The sequence below is a fragment of the Lissotriton vulgaris genome, chromosome 8 (assembly GCF_964263255.1).
Source record: "Lissotriton vulgaris chromosome 8, aLisVul1.2, whole genome shotgun sequence".
Classification (NCBI taxonomy): domain Eukaryota; kingdom Metazoa; phylum Chordata; class Amphibia; order Caudata; family Salamandridae; genus Lissotriton; species Lissotriton vulgaris.
In genome coordinates this window covers 993556329-993576608 of record NC_141696.1, presented here as the reverse complement: position 1 = coordinate 993576608, position 20280 = coordinate 993556329, and the positions used below count along the sequence as shown (strand labels likewise).

The following is a 20280-nucleotide window of genomic DNA, read 5'->3' as shown; positions in this document are numbered from 1 at the left end:
TGCCCTTAGATCCCTTGTTGGATCTGCTCCACCAGGGCAACACTAATGTTGAGCTCATGCTGCCCTTTTGTGAGTCGTTGTATGACATTCTTCTAGGGACTTGGGCGAGACGTTCTTCGATAAACTTGGTAAAGCGCGCTATCGCTCACCGTCATCACCCGGCTCCAGATGATCCTGTCTGTCTGTCCCTACACCCTAGGGTATAAGTGCTGGTAGTTCAGACAGCCTCAACTAAGATGTGTTTATCCTCTGCTATGATGCTTCCATCAGCTAGAAAATGCTGGTATTTGGAGACGTGGTCGAAATGTATTTGTGTCCACTAGCTTTGCCCTCAGGGTTTTAAACACATCCTGCGTGTTTGGACAGGCTTCTTTTGCCCTCTGGGAATCGGTTGAGCGTCTTCTTCCCTCTCTTCCGGATGGTCTTCGAGCTGACCTCACTCAGCTACTTCAGAATGGTCGTGAGCTGGCCGGATTTTCAAATCAGTCAGTCATGGACACCACAGACTCCAGGTAGAGCTATGGCCAGATCAGTTGCTCTACGACGCCATGCTTGGTTACGTGATGGCAGTTTCCCTGACAATGTTCAGGAACCTCTTTAGGATTTACCCTTTTACAAGTTCATCTTTTTGATAGCCGCGCTGACTCGGCCCTCCAGCACCTTATGTCTGGTATTCAGTAATTGCCATTTCCTCTAGTCCTTTAGTTTCAGGCTTAGTGAGGTGTTAGTAGTTGCAGTGTTGTCACTGCTTTATCTTCCTTACGTACTGTCAGTCTCTGTGTTCAAGCTCATCTTTTTTATAGCCACACTGACTCGGACGTCCAGCGCCTCATGTCTGGTATTCAGTAATTGCCATTTCCTCTAGTCCTTTAGTTGCAGGCTTATTGAGGTGTTAGTGGTTGCAGTGTTGTCACTGCTTTATCTTCCTTCTGTACTGTCAGTCTCTGTGTTCAAGCTGTTCTTTCCCAGATAGACTGTACAGCAAGACAGCTGTTTTCGCCCTTATTTTCCCTTTCTCGGTCGAGGAGCTAGTCTCAAGAGGTACTCTTGCGTTTGTACGAACACGTGGAGAAGTGTGGCTCAGGGGTTGGAGGCGGCAGACCCGGAAGCTGAGATCGGCCCTGGACCAGGGTTCAATTCCCCGCCTCGGCGGGTCTTGGGCTCAAAAATTCCACGGACTCGATAATTCTCGCTCCGGTGCCTTCTCAACTCACGGGTTCACACTCTGCGACTCTGGGCAATAGCTTGCTTAATCTCCACAACGGCCCCTCGCGGCGGGATGCCTGGCTTTCACCTTGTGGATACCCTGCCGGGGTTATCTCACAGGGGAATACCAGGACGGGTTCCCTAAGCAAGCGCCGGGAAACCCTTTGTGGGTAGCTGTGCGCTATATAAGCTCAAATACATTTACATTTACATTTACAACACGGCGCGCTGCGTGACTACGTGACATTGTTTGCAATTGCAACTATTACAAAGTCAGTAGTCTCCGGGGCGCAGTCATGCGTGGGGGGTGGGCCATAGTCTGAGTCTGTCCAAGTGCACGGCAGTTAATTGCTGAAAAATAGTAATACAGGAAAGGCGCCACTCCCGAGTCACTTGGCCGAGATTCCCAAACTAATGTTTTATGCCGCCCTAGCCAGCCGCCTAGTCTTGCCTAATGGCAGAAACAGCCCTGACTACATTAAAAGCAGGGGCGTTTGGAACCCGGAAAACTAGAGCCACAACTTGGAGAAGGCGGCCGCGGAGCTCCGGCAGGCAGGTGAGTCCAGGGCAGAGGGGCACATAGTGCAAGTGTGTCCAGGACAGCAAGGCCCGTAAATACAGAGTGTCAAAGATAAGAGGGCATGCCGGGCAGGGTGGCAAGACTCGCAGTCAGTGTGTGTCCGGGATAGCTGGTAACGCAGGGCAGAGTGTGCTCAGGATAGAACATGAATTGCAAAATGTGTCCCGAGTAGAATAAACGTGACAGCGGTATTAAAACACCCTTGCATCTTCAACAGCACTGCCCTGCAGAGGCCCCTCTCATATCTCACTACCCGAATCCGGCAGGAGTTCCAGTCTGGAGCTCTCCTCAGAGCAGGTAGGCGTCCTGTCACGGTGTGACACGCTCACTCCTCCTTCGGACGATGTCACTATCCCTGTCTCACCTTCTACCCCGTGCCCTCCTGCCAACTATACCCCACTCACGCCACCTCCTTCTAGCCCTGTCACACCCATCTCCCTCTTGCCCCCTCACACCCTCGGCTTGCTGTCAGTCCCCTCCCTCCCTCTACTTCCTCACATGCCCTCCTCTTATTCTGGGATCTCCTGTCCGGGCTCCTTCCGTCTTCTGTTATGGGGGTCTCTCCCTAGGGCTCACATTATTCAAATGTATGCATCCTGTCTAACGTACCTGGACTTGGAGCACTCATTTTCACCTATCTTATTAGGCGCTGCGTCCCATCACATGCTAATCGCGCGTGGTCATCACGCATGGCGGGGAAATACTTCCCACATAGGATAAAGAACAAAGACAAAAGCCTTCCAACCACATCCCATACATGGCTTAGTTTCTGCCCATGTAGATGAGTGCTTCAGTGCCCCACATAACGGTATTAGGCGCTATATATTGGGAAGAGGATGTAGCCTTACAGCTAGAACGGTCGACCTCAAAGCTGACGAACCGGGTTCGAGTCTCGGCAACGACGCTCAACATCCTGTGATTCTAGGCAAATCACTTAATTTCCCTGTGCCTAACAAAAACACAAATAAATGTGTCCATCTGTAACAAAACTGGTGCTCAGGTAAAGGGCTCTGATACCTGATATCCTTGGGCTAGTTTGCGCTATATTAAACTCTTAAAAAAAATATATATATATATATCTAACTGTTAATATACAGGAACACTGGGGCTCTTCATCTGCGTTCCCTGTGGTTGTGTTTGTCGGGTCCATGGGGCTCCTCAGGTCGCTGAGTCCTGGCCTCCTTTTCTAGGGTTCCTCTAGGTTTCTGTTTTGGAGCCCCAGGGGCACTTCTTCTGGGTCCCTTTGGCTCCTACTGTGGGGTCTTTGAATCTCATGTTCTGTGGTGCCCTCTGTACTTCCACTCTGGGGTCCTCCTGTATGTTCCTTTTTCGAGGTCCCACTGCACACCTCTTCAACAGCCTGTGTGTTCTTATTGTAGGTCCCCTGTCTGCTACACGTCTTCGGTTCCCAACATATTCACTTGTGTAATGGTTATCTGTTAAATACCCTTAGGTAGAACACTGGTTGAACCTTCATCATTCCAACATGTTTTTGGGGGGCGGTCCTTCTAGCCTGGATGACAGGGGTAGAGAGAGATGGTAGTAAAAGGGAGGGGGCAGCATTTTTCAGTTCTCGCCTAGGGCGGCAAAACAGATAGAAACGGCCCTGGGTAGGGTATTTCCTTGCAGAGGATCCAGCTGGTTCCTTCTCGGTTTGTTGTCTTCCTGCACTACCCTCTAGGGGGTCCCGCTGTAGTTTGTACTACAGACTTTTAACAATATGTTTTTTGCTTCTTGGTGCTCCAAATGTTGTTGTAAGACTTTACAACTGTGCAGGCCCACGAGGGTAACTTGGCTCTGTTTGAGTTCAATTTTGGCATTTGTGGAATGCGTTTTGTTGTACGGTGGATCCGTAGTACTGTTTCCGTCTCGGAGGATGCAGATCCTCCAGAGTATTTTATGAGTGGGTTTCCCTCACGACTGTCTCGTCATGTTCCCGTATATTACTGTTCCAGCTGTTGGCGGTCATTTCAAGCATTTAGCTTTGATTCCAAGCATTTATCTATGTTTGCTGTTATAGCCGTACAGCCAGTGCCCCTTGGGAGCATGTTTGTTTTCTTCCACTTAACGAACAGTTTCTGTTCAGGTTTCAGTTGTGACACGGTACAATCACAGACACTGGGTACGTTAACAGTCACTGGGTGCCTGCTGGTCCAACTTGCGCCACAGCGCTGGCTGTTTTCGTGGTATTGGTTAATCCACACTCTCTGGTGTGAGGAAGTGCTTCTGTTCTCCGTCTCTCTATCTCTCTCGCGCTCTCTCTCTCTCGATTCCAATCTGCATGCACACTCTTACAGCCTGATTATGTTACAGTGTGGGTGTTGGTCATATTCCTCTTCCCCACCTTGTAGTTTGTCTCCTTGGTTTGGTGGCTCTTTGACTCTTACTGTCAATAGATCATATTTAGTGTGCATTGTTTGTCGGACACTCTCTTTTGCAGGATTGTAGACCTTTTCCTTGCAATCATGTCCGTTATTGTTTACCTCATATGACAGTATGGTTTTTCCCTTATGCGGGGCTTTTTATGGGGCGAGTTCTCTACTCTCCCCCTTGTTTCTATTTCAGTCTTGGATATTTTATCTATACTTACCTATACTCCATTTCTGAGGTTTCCCATTGTGTGTTATTTCTTTATTATTATTATTATTGTTTTAAAGGTTTTTGATCTTTTTTGGCACACTGTTTCCACGTCTAGTTTTACACGTGGCTCCGTGTTCTGGCGCGGAAAAGTTTCACATAGAAAACTCACGCAGAGCGCCGGGAGGGACTCCACTGACGTCATATCCGTGGTTGACGTCAGGGCAGAGCCATGCGACCCAGTCCCCCGGCGCACAGAGGTACTGCTGAAAAATCTCCAGCTCCAGACTGGAGCCTGGGGAAAATTCTAAGTTAAGGCATCTGTAGCTAGACGATGTCTCTACCAGATACGTTGTTACCGAAGGTAAGTAACTTGTCCGACTCAGCACAAAACTTTCCAATAAAGAAAGTGGATTGGATTCCGTTATCTTTGTATTGTTTTCAAATGTTATCTATGTTCTTTCATTTTACCCCTACTCATCCGCTTCATTCAGGGTCACAATTCCTTTTCAATTTCTCCCAGCCTCCATGTGCTTTCTTGTGCTTTTGTTCCTTCTCACTGCTTTCTCTCTACCCCGAAATGACCTTCTGGTCTCTACTATTCTGTTCCTTCTGTATCTGTTTTCAGAATACTTTTAAACAAACATCTGTGTAAACTAGGAAGCTACCTTACTGTACTTTTAGAGACTCTTACTGTCATTCAGCATTGTACACTTTGTTTGTTGCTTGGATGAGGACACTGTAATAAAGAACATTCATTACCATTATAATTATCACTTGATTATATGAATGTAGGGATTCAAATGCATTTCATTGACGTTTTTTTTATTTATTTTTTCATTATGTGCATAGATGGACGCAAAGAGTTCCCAATTAACCATGGCCCAACCAGCAGTGAGACATTGTTGGAGGTAAGAAAGGGAAACCAATGAAACAAGTGGAATGACTGTTGACATAATAATGCCAGAACCAGCTTTAAGAGAAATGGCTTTACTCTGGGAAAATATAGCACGAGTATTGTCTTAGAGGGGCAAGTTTGCACATTGTGCTATAGTGTCCTGCACATTTAATTATGAGTATCTGCATACCACACTGGACATCACTACGAGTTTGTGCACTGATCCCATTTCATAAATGTGTTGGTCCATGTGCTTGATTGAAGCAAGCAGTGCAGGACTCGCATTTCATTCCACTGGGCATTTCCCCAGTGGGTTGGAGCCTTTGGAGGCCGCTTTTTGGATCCCAGGGCCGCTTCTGTCACTTTACACGAGTTTAATCACTGCAGTCACAGGAGGGTTTCAAGAGAGGGATGGCGAGAGATCAGAGAGGGAGAGAGAGATAAAGAGTAAGGTAGGGAAGCTGATTTGAGCATTTTTGACAGGGCTGCTTTGATTCCCCAGTCCGGCCCTGGAAGTGAGGGGGGCTGAATGGAAAGGCTAAGCTGTCCCTCAAGGCTGAGTGGTTACCTGTATTTTTCTATAAAGTTTTATATAGCGCGAACAAGATTCCGAAGGATATCAGAGCGCTTTACAAAAATGATGGAAGGAAGGACATAAGAGCAATGACAACATTGAGTAAGAATAAAAATTAAAAAAACAAGGCATAATCACATAATTACAAGGTTACATGGCAGATAAGACAGGATGAGTAATACAATAAACAGGTATATAGCAGGCTATGCAAAAAAGCACATTATGCAGTAAGGAAGAACAGCATCAAATGTTTGTACAGTGAACGTAGGATCACTAGCTTCGAGCAGGAGAAACCCAGCCCAATTATGATAAAAATGTATTACATATTCCAACTGATTCCCAAAAAGCTAGAATCCCTAAAAAGGAAAATGCAGAAAGCCATCCCTTTGAACCCAGTTGGCCTTCCAGCCTCAAAGTTGTATCAGATGTAGAGCTGCAACACTGAATGCTGTGGAAAAAGCTGATTTATTTATTTATTTGGGTTCTTGTATAGCGCAGGAATCGACCCGGAGGGTATCTCCGCGCTTATGGTCTTCCAAGATGCCAGATCAGAAACATAATCATATGGAGGCCAAGATCTTATATGGCTGCAAACAGATGAGTTTTTAAGGCTTTCTTAAAGGTCTGTATATTAGTAACTGATCCTTTCAGTTTGTCACAAGTTACATCAATCAAAAACTTTGCCTAGAACTCTGTAGTAGCAGTTAAACTACAACAGCCTTTATCTGCTCGATGAGCCTCAACAAACGAATAGAAATCTGGCTAACGAATGGGAAGCGTTGGCAGCATATATATCAGCTCTTATCATCAAGTTGAGAACAGCAGAATTATTTTTAAGGGCAGGTTGCATTATCAGAGAACACAGAGGAATGGCCAGACAAATTCACCAACATGAGGTCCAACTGAACAGCGGCCAGAAGATACAGTTCAACTCTGGCCAAAGAATAGTCTCTCTCCAAAAAACTGGGTAAGTCAGCCTTCGAGGATACTTCCGCCATGTTAGAAATAGATCACAAAATCTCCTAGTTTACTGAAAGACTAGGCTGAGGATGATGTTGTAAGTACTGAAACTTAGCCGGACTGGTGCTGGGAAGCACTTCCTCAAAGTTCAGGGGAAGCTTTTCTGCTAAATACTATAACACCGTAGAAAGGTCAGATCCCTGAAAAAATTTACGGTTAGTAATAGGCTCAGGACCATGCCAGCCAAGATTAAATAGAAGACGACCTTGGAAATGATGCATGATATGTGCTATGACAAAAATAATACACCAAGAAACAAGAACACAGATGCATTTGTTATAAAAGAGGCACATGGACAACAATGTGTGCTGCAAAGAAGCAGCTAAAGGTAAGTACCTCTCCGTCTACATAGCATAAGATACATATATATATATATAGGAAATCCGCAACATTCTATTTGGAATAACTTTGGCCCCGGTTGACGAATCTTTGCGAAAGTTTCAAACTTGGTGGGGTGTCAATCTGTTCAGTAGTTCCTGAGAAAATTACAATTAAAAGTACATATATATCTATGGGAGCGGTGGATCCGCGCACCGGGAGCGCACCCTCCCGATCACCCGCTGAATGCTAATTGGCTGTCAAGTGGTTGTCAACATTCGAAACCTGGAAGTGTTGGCAGCCATTTTATGCCTCGGTAGAAGCGAGGCTGAAGAAGTGGAACAAGTGTGCAAAACGTATAAAGGGGGCAGGGTAGAAATACTCTGACCCTCTAGACCTGCTTAGGGGGTCCCCGAACGACCCCCAGGGCCCACAATTTTTTTTGTTGAAAAAACGGCAAGTGTGCGTACTGTGTGCGGACCCTGCCGATGTGACCCCAATGTTGTGGCTTTTCACTATGCATGGCTTATTCAGAGTGAATTGTAAAGTCCTACCTATACATTAAATGACTGTGTGGTAGTGACAAAATACTCGATCTGCTTTAGAGGTAACAGTTGGAAAATCGGTGCAAACCCCATCCTCCGCTACCTGCTTTCTCAGAAGGCAGCAGGATTATGCCCACCACCATCCTTCAGGATTAGAGTGGGTGAGGGAAAGGAGACGGTGGGTGGGGGAGAAAGTTAAGGATGGGAGTTAAGTTCTGTAAATAGTGAGGGAGTGTGTGAAGGAAGACAAAGGTGTCTCAGAAGCAGCAACTTCACAGACCTAGGGAAGGAATAGAAATTAAACATGCAGATGTACTGAGGGGCACAGATTATCAATGTACCTCTAACCAAACCTGCCGCACACTGTACGGTTTCATTGCTGTGGTCCCACTCACAGCTTTGCCAGTGTGTCTCAGTGCTGGAATATCAGGAGGTGCTGCATGGATGGACTAAAATCTCATGTGGCACATGCCAATCCTGCACTGCTGTAGTACCCTTCTAATCCAGTACTAGCAGTCACCCCCGGTCTATGAAAGTATCTCCTTCAGCTGCGGACCTCTCACTGCTGTTATAGTACTGGAGCATCCATTCTAGTTTTTAAATAATTGTACCCAAACATAACTCTGTCCTTGCACCTCAGCATGACCCACTAGCTAGCCCAGTCATCTTATTTCCATACCAGACTAGAATTACTTGGGTGGACGAGGATAAGCAGTTATTGTCTGCGCTCATAACATTTCATCCCACCCCCAATCCTAACCTGCCGTGTGACCCCTCTTTCTATCTAAAATAAATATTTTGGGGGAAGGGAGATGCATTGGGGAGGCTGACTCAAACATTCCTTGGTGTCTGTCTTAATCCCATGAATGGTCCGGTTTTGTAGAGTTAGCTGGTTTGTAGTAAGGGCATTCCGAAGTAACCTATACCACATTCTGTGGTTTATTTTGTATCCAAGTCATATGTTTATGTTCACCTGATTGTTTTAAATCACTTCTGAAAATCTTATAGGGCATAGTAGCAGAGCAGTGGAGCCAGCTATATCTTCAAGCTGTTATCAGACTCCATTGGGGTTGTGAGGTTAAACGACTCTTATTCGACATCCATTCAAAATATTGCAGCTGCTATCTTTTGCTACAAAGGGACAGGCAGGTGAACTTCAAGCACTTGGAGTGCTTCAGTTATATGTGAGGCGCCTGTTATTTCTGCAGGCCTGTGTTAGGCTTGCAGCATCTAGGAATCCTTTGGGTGAGGAACATAGTAAGCACACGAGTGCTCTGTTTCTTTAAAGAGTGAGGACTGCCTCGTGGGCAATGACTTGAGTGAATTGAGGGATATTGGATGAGGTCTGACACACTCTCTGGCCTCCAACTTAACAAGGTCAGAAGTGGAGAAACCCCCATAAGGAGGTCAAGAGCAACAAAACTGACCAGTGGATGACCGGGTAGTTGGTTCTGGGAAGCTGCTGGGTACGTCAAGCTTGTATGTAATGATGGGCTGCTTTACAGTGCGCCCTCTGATCCTCAATCAAGGGCCTTGTGTTACAAAGCAACACTTACCACAACACAAGAATGATCTCTTTTATAGTATAGGGAGAATCGGTTTGTCAGGGACCAGTAACCGATGCCTCCAGCTCATCAGATACCTTACAATTTTGAGGTTTGGGCATAGAACATGCAGAACCACAGTAAAATAAAGACAATCTGAAGAATAACTGTATTTTGGGCAACAATTCGCTCTCCTTAGTAGACACCGTGCACATTGTCTTACCTCAGGCAAAACAGATTTAACACACACCACACGATTGGGGTACAGTAAGAACCCCAATTATGGAAGATTGCATGGATTCTGTAGAGGAGAGCTTGGAAACTCCTCTTCTTTTCTGGTTACGGGCAGAAAGTTATTTGACCCTGTGACTATAACCAGCCATCATCAACTGCCAGTCTCTCTCATAGCCTAGTTGATGTTTGCAGTAGTCACTCTCAGCTGTGGATAGGGGGACATTTCTGGAGTGCCCCGTTACCAGTAGAGCTTAGCTCTATAGTTGAATGTTTCATTCAGTGGATGGACTCAGATTGCCAGATATCCACTAAACAGTAAAGCAGTGGCAGGGAGGCACAACCTTTCTGATCCATGCAAGAACTTCTGTTCTTTCACCCACTAATTTTTCAGCGCCTCGCAATCTTGTTTAGCATTACCATAGATATTATACAATAAACATTATCTGCTGATGAATGTACTACTTCTATTCGACCAAACCTTAAATCATCATATCAGTCTCATCACTCCCTGGAAATCTCCCTTCGTACATCCTTAGTAACCCTTCTGCAAACCTTCCATACCAAAATGGTCCATTCTTGACTATGCAACACCGCAAGTCTCTCAAGGGCACACAAAAACACTAATCTCTTTAGTGCTCCATCACCTCTCGTGGCTCCTCATCTGATTCCTACTCACTGGCACCTAACCTCTCTTAAAAACATCTGTAGTGGTGCATCCCGTCTCCTCCATTTGCTTGGGATATCCATCTATCAGTTGGTTAGTTAGAGCCTGCCATTTGAAAAGGCTGAAGTGAGAAAGATGCCATCTTTGGGACGATTCCACCAGATTTTTGGCTAATCTTGTGGCCTGATGGTGCATTCGCCCCCCATGCCCCCACCCCTTCCCCGCCACAGGCCTCAGAAAGATACTTTTAAAAATCTGGGTATCAAATTTGATAACCAGCTGCCTTTTTAAGCCTCAAGTAAATGTGCTGGTAGGCACTTGTTTTAGAATTATTAAGTCCCTAAAGAAATGTTTGCCTTTTTATCCTTCTCAGCAAGGAAGACGGTAGTCCAGGTGCTGATAAAATTTTCAGATTAGACTATAGTAATGCACTATATTTGGGGTTACCAGGGTACCTGATGGACAAACTCCAGGTGATCTAGAATGCGGTGGCAATTCTGCTGAATGTTCCTATGAGATCACGGATCTCCCTACATTTGCATCCACTACATTGGCTGTCCATCAGGGATAGAGTTAAATGTAAAGTTCTGAACATACCTTACCAGCAGTAGCGAGACTCCTACCACGGAGGGCGACCAGGGACTCTAGACTTTGGCCATGGGAGGGGGGATTGATATACTGGAGTGGCGGGTAGAGACCGCATTGAAGTGGCTCTGAGGGGGACTCCCTCTGTGAAGGGGGGATGTGTCAACCATTGGCGTGCATGCTTGCAGATTTAGTACGATCGCCGCCTGCCCATCTAAGGGTTGTTGGCTAAATGGCTGTGTATTCACCTGACAGGGGATTGTCACACTGTTGCTTATACAGTCCTTGTAATCCAAGTCAGACCAGTGGGAGGGGGGATTGTTGAAATGTACTGCTATATGTGTTGTAAACTCAATAAACACATTTAAAAAAAATGTAAAGTTCTGATAATAGTACATGATGCTCTACATTAATCTGCCGCCTCTACCTCAAAGCCAGATTTGGCTCCCATAAGCCCACTAGACCGCTGAAATCTGCACAATTGATTGGCAGAGATCTCTAGTATTCAGCGCGTCAGAGTAGGTAGAAGGTCCCTAGCGTATTTGGGTGCGACAGCCTGGAATCATCTCCCTTTGGAGCTGTGGATGATGAGTGAGGCGAACGTTTCAAGAAGAAACTCAAAACCTGGCTCTTTGGGCAAATCAAAGCCTTTCCATATTCCAATCTCATTGCTCGCGCCAGGACACTCCTTGAAGTAGCTGTCTTGCGTTCTAAATTGCTATCATATCATATTGAGGTGCTCAAACTCCAAGTTTGCACCTCTGTGTCCAGTCTCACAACCATCTCCGCTTGTTATCTCATCCCATTCAATGTTGGAGGCTGGCAGAAAATAGATCGCCGAGAACTTTTCAGCAAAATGTGTTCTGATTAAAGAAGTCACTTATTACTTGTGTCTTAGGTAAGCATCATCTGTATTTATCAAGTAAGAAATGGAGAGTGGAGTCAAGTCTAATTTCTGATCTTGTATTTTCAAGTCTATCTGTATATGACTTTTGTTTACTTGTATTAACTGCTTTCAAAGACTAGATAATAAATTAAGAGAATTCCTATAGGTATATAAATGTAGTGTAGCGCAGCGCACCCATACTATGGCATAGAGCTGTCCTTTTGCAGAACATTTCGATTTTGTCTCTTCAGCAACTTCCTCCAATTGACCTAGTTTTATTTTCATACTTCTGCCACTCTTTACTAGCCTAGTGCTGAGATCTTAAATCAGTCAAGATTTTTGAAGGGGGGACTACATTGTGAGGAAGACAAAATACCACTCAGTCACTTGAATGCAGACTTAAGACTCATCTGAAATTAAGAAAATAAAATCCAAGACACCCCATGTTCTACGTGTTTTCACTGCAGATCCCTTTCAGTGTATTCCATCAAGAAGCTCCTGCTGAATAATTCAGTCACAGCCGCATTTTTCTCTTCTCTGGAGTGCTGGGCTTCCACATGAGAAACAATAGACTATGTAAGCCTCTCTTCACTGGAGCCCATTTGCATTCATCCATTATCAGTGGTTCAAGATTTTACTGGAGTTTCCTGTGCGAGAACTTTCTCTGAAAATTACTGTACTTTGTGGTGCAACTAAGCTTGCACTAAGTAATTTTGTGGTACAGCAGAGCTTGCATTAAAGTTTAGCCCCAGTACCTTACCCTGCACTACACTCCGAGGTAGCGCTTCCACAGGCTTATATGAGAGTGTTTCCTGAGCTGAGGAACAGAGCGCCTTTGATGGTTCTTTATGTTCTACAAAAGGCACTTGGTTGAGGTGCTCCATGAGCATTAATTCCCTCTCAAACGTTGACACCACAACAATAAGCTGACGGCTTCAGAGAGGACTGGCTAACATGCATCCTAGCCCACATCACCACCACCAAAAAATCCCAGTAGGAGGCTAGGTGGTCCAAACCAAACCTCTCACCTAATCAATGTACTGCCTATGTTCAAGCTGTTTTTTTCAAATATCAGCATCACCACCACCCATTTCCATCCGCACCACCACCACAAAACTTTGGGTTGGACATACACAAAATGAAATTGGCACTGTTCAGAGCAGGTTGCTTTGTTACATTCACTGGCCCCCGAGCAGACAGTGACAGATGGTGAGTCCTCATGTAGTACTGGGACTGCTTCTCAAAGTATAGGCAGAGTTCTAGGGATATAGTGGTTTCACTCTGATGAAGAGCCACTGCAGGCAAGGTCATCGGTCTACAGTCTTCAGCTGCCTCACCTGCGCCCTCGAGTAACACATTGTATTAAATTAGGGAGTGTGAATTACCCACTGTAAAAGATTCTTAGAGAAGTATGCTCCAATCTCAGCCTCTTTGTAATTGAATATGTTCTATACCGAAAATGTATCCAATATTAGGGTATCTTTCATAGATTCAAATGCCTGAATGATTCCCCGTCGTCGGGATGGGAGTCCCCGGTACATAAATAAAGTAATGTCCCATTAGACATATAGGCCAAAGGCCCCACATAAGTAACATATCCATGTACCTTTGTAAAAAGGACCAAACTCTATAGAAGAGCCAATCGGCTATCACCTCCCTCTAGAACCCTCCTTGAAGGAGCTCCTGTCCCTCAAATTTTCTACCGCACGTTGTGCTAAGGGAGTCTCCTCTGAGCTCTGATCAAGTCTACTTCTCTTCTGGATTTCCAGTGTTTTCTTGCTTCATATTTACATCTTCTGATTGGAGTTATTTGGTGCTTCATGGCTGAGACACCTTAGAAAGGCCTTTTTAGGCCCTGTGGTTCCTGTGGTAAAAAGAGACTTCATGTGGATGACCAGCATAAAGTTTGTCTCTACTACCTTTACTTGGACCACTCTTCTAAGGACTGCAAGGTATGTCGTACCTTTTCGACTAAGACCCTCAAAGATCGGGAGGGACGCCTTTTAATTTGGCTGCAGAGGCTTAAAGATAAAGACCAACTGGAGCGTACTCCCGGGTCGCCGTGTTCCTAGTGTGGTCGGAACACGGCGACCCGGGAGTACGCTGATCCGCAACTACTTTTTCTCATCTGACATAAGAAAGACTGAGGGTTATCGGCTCTTCAATTCTATTCCCGGGTCGCCGTGTTCCTAGTGTGGTCGGAACACAGCAACCCATGGAGTACGCTGATCCGCAACTACTTTTTCGCATCTGACATAAGAAAGACTGAGGGTTATCGGCTCTTCAATTCTACTTTCTACGCTGCTCCTGGGCTTACTGCTCATAGCACTTTAATTTGGGGATCGGCGAGGGACACACACGCCGTCCTTCGTAATTTTTATATGCAGTTTCTTTAATCTTTACATTGTGATCGCCAACTTCTTGACATAGGGTGCTGAATCTACATCCTTGACAATCACTGAACAGGTCACGGGCCCTGCCGGGTTGTAAGTATCACCAGCGGGTCGACCTCAATACTAGATACAGCTGTTTTGGAGCCCTGAGGATTCGCAATAGCGATGTAAAGTACCAAAATAGTTCAGATGAGGAGGATCAAGATCAGGAGGATCAGACCGCTTATTGGGAAGAATACCAGCCGCCTCCTCCGCTTATGGTTTGCCTACCAGCATCCTTGGTTTCAGACCTACAGTTTCTCATTACAGACTATAAACCGAGGTTTCCTACATCTCCCAAAACTCAACCCCAAACGGTGTCTCCACCACCAAGACTACGGCTTCCACCTTTAAATTTACAGCCGTAGCCTGTCGTTTTGCCGCATCCTCCATCTACTGATGAGGAAGAGGAAGATCCGCATGAAGAGGAGGGAACTCCAAGATTTCCAGTCTACCCATGAGGAATGGGACGACTATGTCATTCCCTGTCTTGCTTCTCCGGTGCCTGCGCAGGCTGACTCACCACCTGAGGACATCGGGGATTTCATAACATAGTTGAGAGAGCGGCGCAACGTTTTCAAATACCCATGACTTCACAACAACAAGATTGATTCTTGTATGATTTTAAGGAGCCTTTCAAGAAATCGGGCAGATCTACACCCATGATAGAATACTTATGGGGTCAGGGTGTGAAGATTATGCATAACTCTTCCTCGGTGCCCCCAGTATTGCCTCGCCTGGATAAAAAATACAGAGCGCCCGATACTGCTCCAGCTTGCTTGATAGGACATCCCAAACCGGACTCTTGTCATAACGCAGGCCGCTCAAAGAAAATCAAAAAATCCTTTTGCCCCGCTAACCGCTCCTCCGGATAAGGAAGGCCGAAAGCTTGATAACATCGGAAAGCGTTTTCCTTCAATTTCCGCGTTAACTGTACTGGCGTCCAATGCCTTGGCACTGTTAGGATGTTATAACAGACAGTTATGGGCAGACATAGCTCCGTATCTGGCAGCCTTGCTGGAAGAATCAAAAGAAGAAGCAAAAATGATCTTGCTTGAAAGTGAACGCTCGGCATCGGAAATAGTAGATTGTGCAATTAATATTGCATCTACTGGATTTCGACAGCTGGCTGCCGCAGCAGTGTTAAGATGGTAGGGTTGGTTGAAAGCAACTTAATTACGACCTAAAATACAAACGAAAACTTTGGTTATGCCCAATGATGGCCAGCTTCTTTTCGGCCGCATACAGATGCAGCTCTCCAAGGTATAAAAAAGGATACCGACACGCCCAGAGCTTTGGGTACTCTCCAATTCAGAAATCCTTCCTTTCGTGGCTCAAGAGGGAGAGGGCAGTCCTCTTCTAGAGGTGATTACCAGAATCGTCATCCTACTTTTCTGGTCAACAATATCGACCACAGTACCAACAGCGTCAGCAGCAGCAATCGTCCTATCCTAAATCCTCCTTTCGTGGCAAGGGTCAACAGAAAGGCGCTGCTCGGCGACAATGACTCTTCACTTCAGCCAGTCTTCATTTCATCTCCGCCCTCAAAAGTTGAAGGAAGAATTTCCCATTTTCTGAAAAATTGGAAACAAATTACAACGGACCGTTGGGTTCTGCAATTGGTTCAATACGGTCATTCACTGGAGTTTACTCAAATTCCTCCCCGACCTATGCTTCACAAAAATCAACGTATTCTACTCCGGGAGATTTCACTTATGCTCCAGAAGGGAGCTATAGAAAGTGTTGGACCTGGCCTCGTGGCGTGGCCCCACTCCCCCGCATGACGGGTCCCGGACTACCTCGACCCCTGTTCCCCGGCCAAGAGCAGCACCATCCACCCTCCACGAGTGCCGTCCCTCCGGGCAGCCACCAGCTCTTCCCCGGTGGAACTCGACCTCCTCTCCTCAAACCCCTCGGCTGGCCCGGACCCTTTCCCGGACCACCGTCTCCGGCCCAGCCGCCATCTTGGACCCTCCACGGCCAGGCCTCGTGGCCTCGGCCCGACCCCAGCCACAGACCCAGCAAAGCCCCGACATCGAGGCACCACGATCCAACCAGGGGGTAAAGAGACCACTTGACGAATCAATGGGGGAAGGAGTTTCGATGGTCCCCCATCCGCCTGGTTTCGATCGCCCCCAGCCTCCCTGGGCGCTGGCTCCACCCCCCTGCTGGGTGTCTGGACTCGCACATCCCGGACCCTCCGACCTCCAAGTGCGAGGGTCCGGACATCAAAGGACCCCAGACCTATAACTGGGCAGCTCTAGAGCAGGTCGGGAGTTGTATCCTTGAGTCGAGAGACACCGAGACGTACTCATCTTCGTGAAACCATCCTTGGAGTCCTGCTGGCGCTGCCGCGGCCCATCTTCGTGAAACCATCCTTGGAGTCCTGCTGGCGCTGCCGCGGCCCATCTTCGTGGAACCATCCTTGGAGTCCTGCTGGCGCTGCCGCGGCCCATCTTCGTGAAACCATCCTTGGAGCCCTGCTGGCGCTGCCGCGGCCCATCTTCGTGAGACCATCCCTGGGGTCCTGCTGGCGCTGCCGCGGCCCATACCGAAGAACCCCCCAGCTCGAGGTTTAAGAGCTGTGCGCAAGACATCCCTGTACCAGACTGGTACCAAGACTGTCCCGCTACCCCCTTCCCACAGAGACTAAGTTTAAGAAGATCCCTGAATCCTGTTCCTTCTGTATCGTTTTGTTAACCTGCCTAAAATTACTGATAAAAGTGTTAAGAACCTATCTTGGTGTGGCGTCCATCTGTAGGGGGGTGGTTGCTCGGCTGTACGATCCTAGGAGAGGGCCCTCGCCTGGAGGCCTCTCCCCCTTGCTCGGCCGACCCTAAGATTTCCCTTCTAACATTGGTGGCCAGCGGCGCGATCCGAGCCGACGCAAATCGTACAGAGAGTAACTCGCCCCACTACAAACAAAAACACACAGCGACCATGACGACTAAAGAAACCGGACCAACCGCAGAGCTCCAGATGGAACGACTGGAAGATTACAGTCACAAGGAATTAAAGCAATTCTGCAAAGACTTGGGTATCGCTACCACGGGACTAAGCACCAAAGACGATCTCAAGCAGGCCCTGAAGACTTGGGTGGAGACAGGAGCGTCGCCACCCCAAAACGAAGACATCGCAATCACAGAGAACATTGCAACCCCAGAGGAGGAGAGAAACACGGGCCTCTCTCATGAGGATGCCCGAGAACGAGAGAGGAGCCGGCTCCACGAGTTGGAACTGGCTAGACTCCGCTTAGATGGGGAACTGCAACTAGCGGAAAAAAAGATAGCCCTTGAGCAACTACGATTACAGGGAGACCTGGAAGAGAAAAGAAGCCAGGGGGAGCTGGAGCAGAAGAAGCTCGCGCACGAGCGGTTTAAAAGAACTAGAGATTAAGGCGAAAAACGGGGACACCGGCGTCTCCGGGAACCAGAGCTCCACTCCCTCTACGGACACCAAGGTCCACATCCCCAAAGATGTCGTCCGAGAGTACCATAAAAACGACGACATCCAGCAATGGTTTAAGGCCTACGAGGTAGCCATGACCTCCCACCGTGTTCCGCAAAAAGACTGGGGTGCCGGGTTGTGGGGAAGATTCGTCAACGAAGGGAGAGACGCCCTGCTACAGCTCCCCGACGCTGAGATGACCTCCTACGAGCATATGAAAGCCGCCCTCCTCACTCGCTATGGGCTCACCCCCGAGATGTACCGGCAGCGATTCCGAGACTGTAAAAGGATCCCCGGTACCACCTGGGTAGAATATGTAAACTTCTACAGCAGAGCCTTGGAGGGGTGGATCAAGGGCAGCCGGGTCACCACCTACGAACAATTGTTCGATCTCATCGTATGGGAACACCTCGCCAACAACTGTTTTGTCGAACTAAGGCAGCATCTCCTCGACGGCAAACTGACCGAGCCCCGGAAACTCGCCATTGAAGCGGATCGATGAGAGAGCATCCGGGTCCCCCGGAACTGGGCGGGAGACCAAGGCCGAGCCCCCCCAGGGGTCCCACCGGCCGCGAGGAGGAGGAGGAGGAGGACAGGGCCGGGGCCGGGACACCACCACGGTGCCCCCCACCAGCACTCCCCCTTCCCTGGCCGGGAGAGGAGTCCCTCCGGCACGGCCGGGATCCCGCTCCAACGTTATCAGCCATAAATGCCAGCGACCCGGTCATTACGCCAATGACCCCAACTGTCCGAGAAACCAACCATCCAACCCCACGGGTCCGCAAAACCGCCAGATCGCCGCCGTCTCCCTGGGGGAGGAACAAGGCGAGGAAGAAGCCGAAGACTGTGAACAATACCAGACAGAGTGGGAACCCGCAGCCATGTCCCTGGTATGTCTGGGCGAAAGAGACATGGTCCCCCGGGCCCCAATACCGGCCAACACACAGAAGTACAGCCAGTGGGTCACGATTAATGGACACCGGACCGAAGCCCTCCGCGACACGGGAGCCAGCGTGACGGCCGTCCGTTGCCATCTTGTGACCCTGGATCAAATCTTGGAGAAAAAATGGAGACCAATTTTAGACCTAAGATCCCTCAACAGATTCTTGAAAAAGAAGTTGTTTCGTATGGTGACAATTCAGGAAGTTATACAACTTCTAGATGCGGAAGACTACATGGTGTCTCTGGATCTTCAGTATGCTTATTTTCACATCCCTATTCACCGGAATCACAAGAAGTTCTTGAGGTTTGCAGTAGCGGGCAGACACTTTCATTTCCGTGTCCTACCGTTCGGGCTCAAACCTGCATCACGCATTTTTACTAAATGCCTATCTCCAGTGGCTGCATATCTCAGGCAACAACACCATCAAGTTCTTCCATATCTGGCCGACTGGTTAATCAGGGCACCATCCCTAGAAGACGCGCCCAGGTCTTCCAGCGCTTGTCTACAGCTTTTTGATTGCTTGGGACTCACACTCAATTGGGACAAGTCGGTCCTCCTGCCTTCCCAGCGTGTACATTTCCTAGGCTCTACCCTCGACACAAACCAGAGAAAGGTGTTTCCATCACAAGAAAGAAATAACAGGCTTCTTTCATTGGCTATTCTTATAAGTTCCAAGAGGTCCTTAACAGTTCGCCTTTTCAAGTCCCTGCTCGGGATGATGTAATCATGCATTTTACTGGTCCCACACTGTTGTCTCCTCATGCGCCCTCTTCAAGAGGCGCTCTCAGCTCAATGGGTCCAATGCACAGGTGCATTCGAAGATGTCTTACGAATGACCCCTCAAATAGTCAAGGCTCTGCGGTGGTGGATTTGTCCTCAGAACCTTTCTCAAGGCTTGCCTTTCTTGCTTCCAGCTTCGCCGCATATCATCACAACAGACGCGTCACTGGAAGGTTGGGGAGCTTTCCTCCAAGAACTGCAGATAAGTGGGAAGTGGTACCCCTTCGAGAAAAATGTCATATAAATCTCCTCGAACTGCGGGCGGACTTTCTCGCTCTTCAAGCTTTCCTACCAAGAATCAGGAATTCTCTAGTGCTTGTGCATACGGAAAATACCACGACAATGCACTATCTCAACAAACAGGGAGGGACTCATTCCCCAACACTCTCTCACGAGTCGCAAAAATCTGGAACTGGTTGATCCTCAACAATATTTCCCTTCGATACTATGCCTTCCACATTTATTGTTGCATATGGCGTAGAAGATGTTTTCACGGCTGGGGAGTCCGGGAGAATTGGTATTTGGTGGGCTCCTCCCCACTTTCCCCTTTTATGGGAGTCATAGATTAGTTTACTCTTTTCCTACTCCCTATATATTAAGTGTTTTACTTCTTTCTTTTCTTCTCTTCTTCCTTTCTTGTCCTATATTTTGGGTTTATTGGGCGACAGACACACTGCTGGGGGGGGGGGGGGGGGGGGGTGTAAGGCCGTAGCCTCTGCATGCGTGTAGGGTGGGGGTTGGGGGATGGGATTTTCCTTTTTCATTTCAGTTTCTATGGTGCCTTTTTATATTTTTTGTTTTATGCTTCTTCTTTTTCTTTCTTTCTTGGGTCTGTGTTTGGGACGGATTGGGGTGGGTGGCGGTGGGCACTGGGTGTGATGTTAGGTCTGATACTCCTGTTTGTATACTTTGTGCCGCCATCTCGCCTAGGGGGACTTGTCTTTTTGGGTACTTGGATTACTCGATACAATTGTTGGTAATGTCACGTACCGCCTGCACAGACTTCATTTCTTAATTTGCTGCTTATGAAAATTTAAAATGTCGGAC

General features: G+C 47.5%; 1 protein-coding gene across 1 annotated transcript in view; it reads left to right on the top strand.

Annotated features, from left to right (window-relative positions):
• The window catches only part of UCHL3 (ubiquitin C-terminal hydrolase L3), a 408547-nt gene that overhangs the window by 377641 nt on the left and 10626 nt on the right, over positions 1-20280 (top strand). The window contains exon 7 of the mRNA XM_086934885.1: positions 5216-5274. Within this exon, the coding sequence (XP_086791011.1) occupies positions 5216-5274 (59 nt within the window). The remainder of the gene's footprint in view (positions 1-5215; positions 5275-20280) is intronic.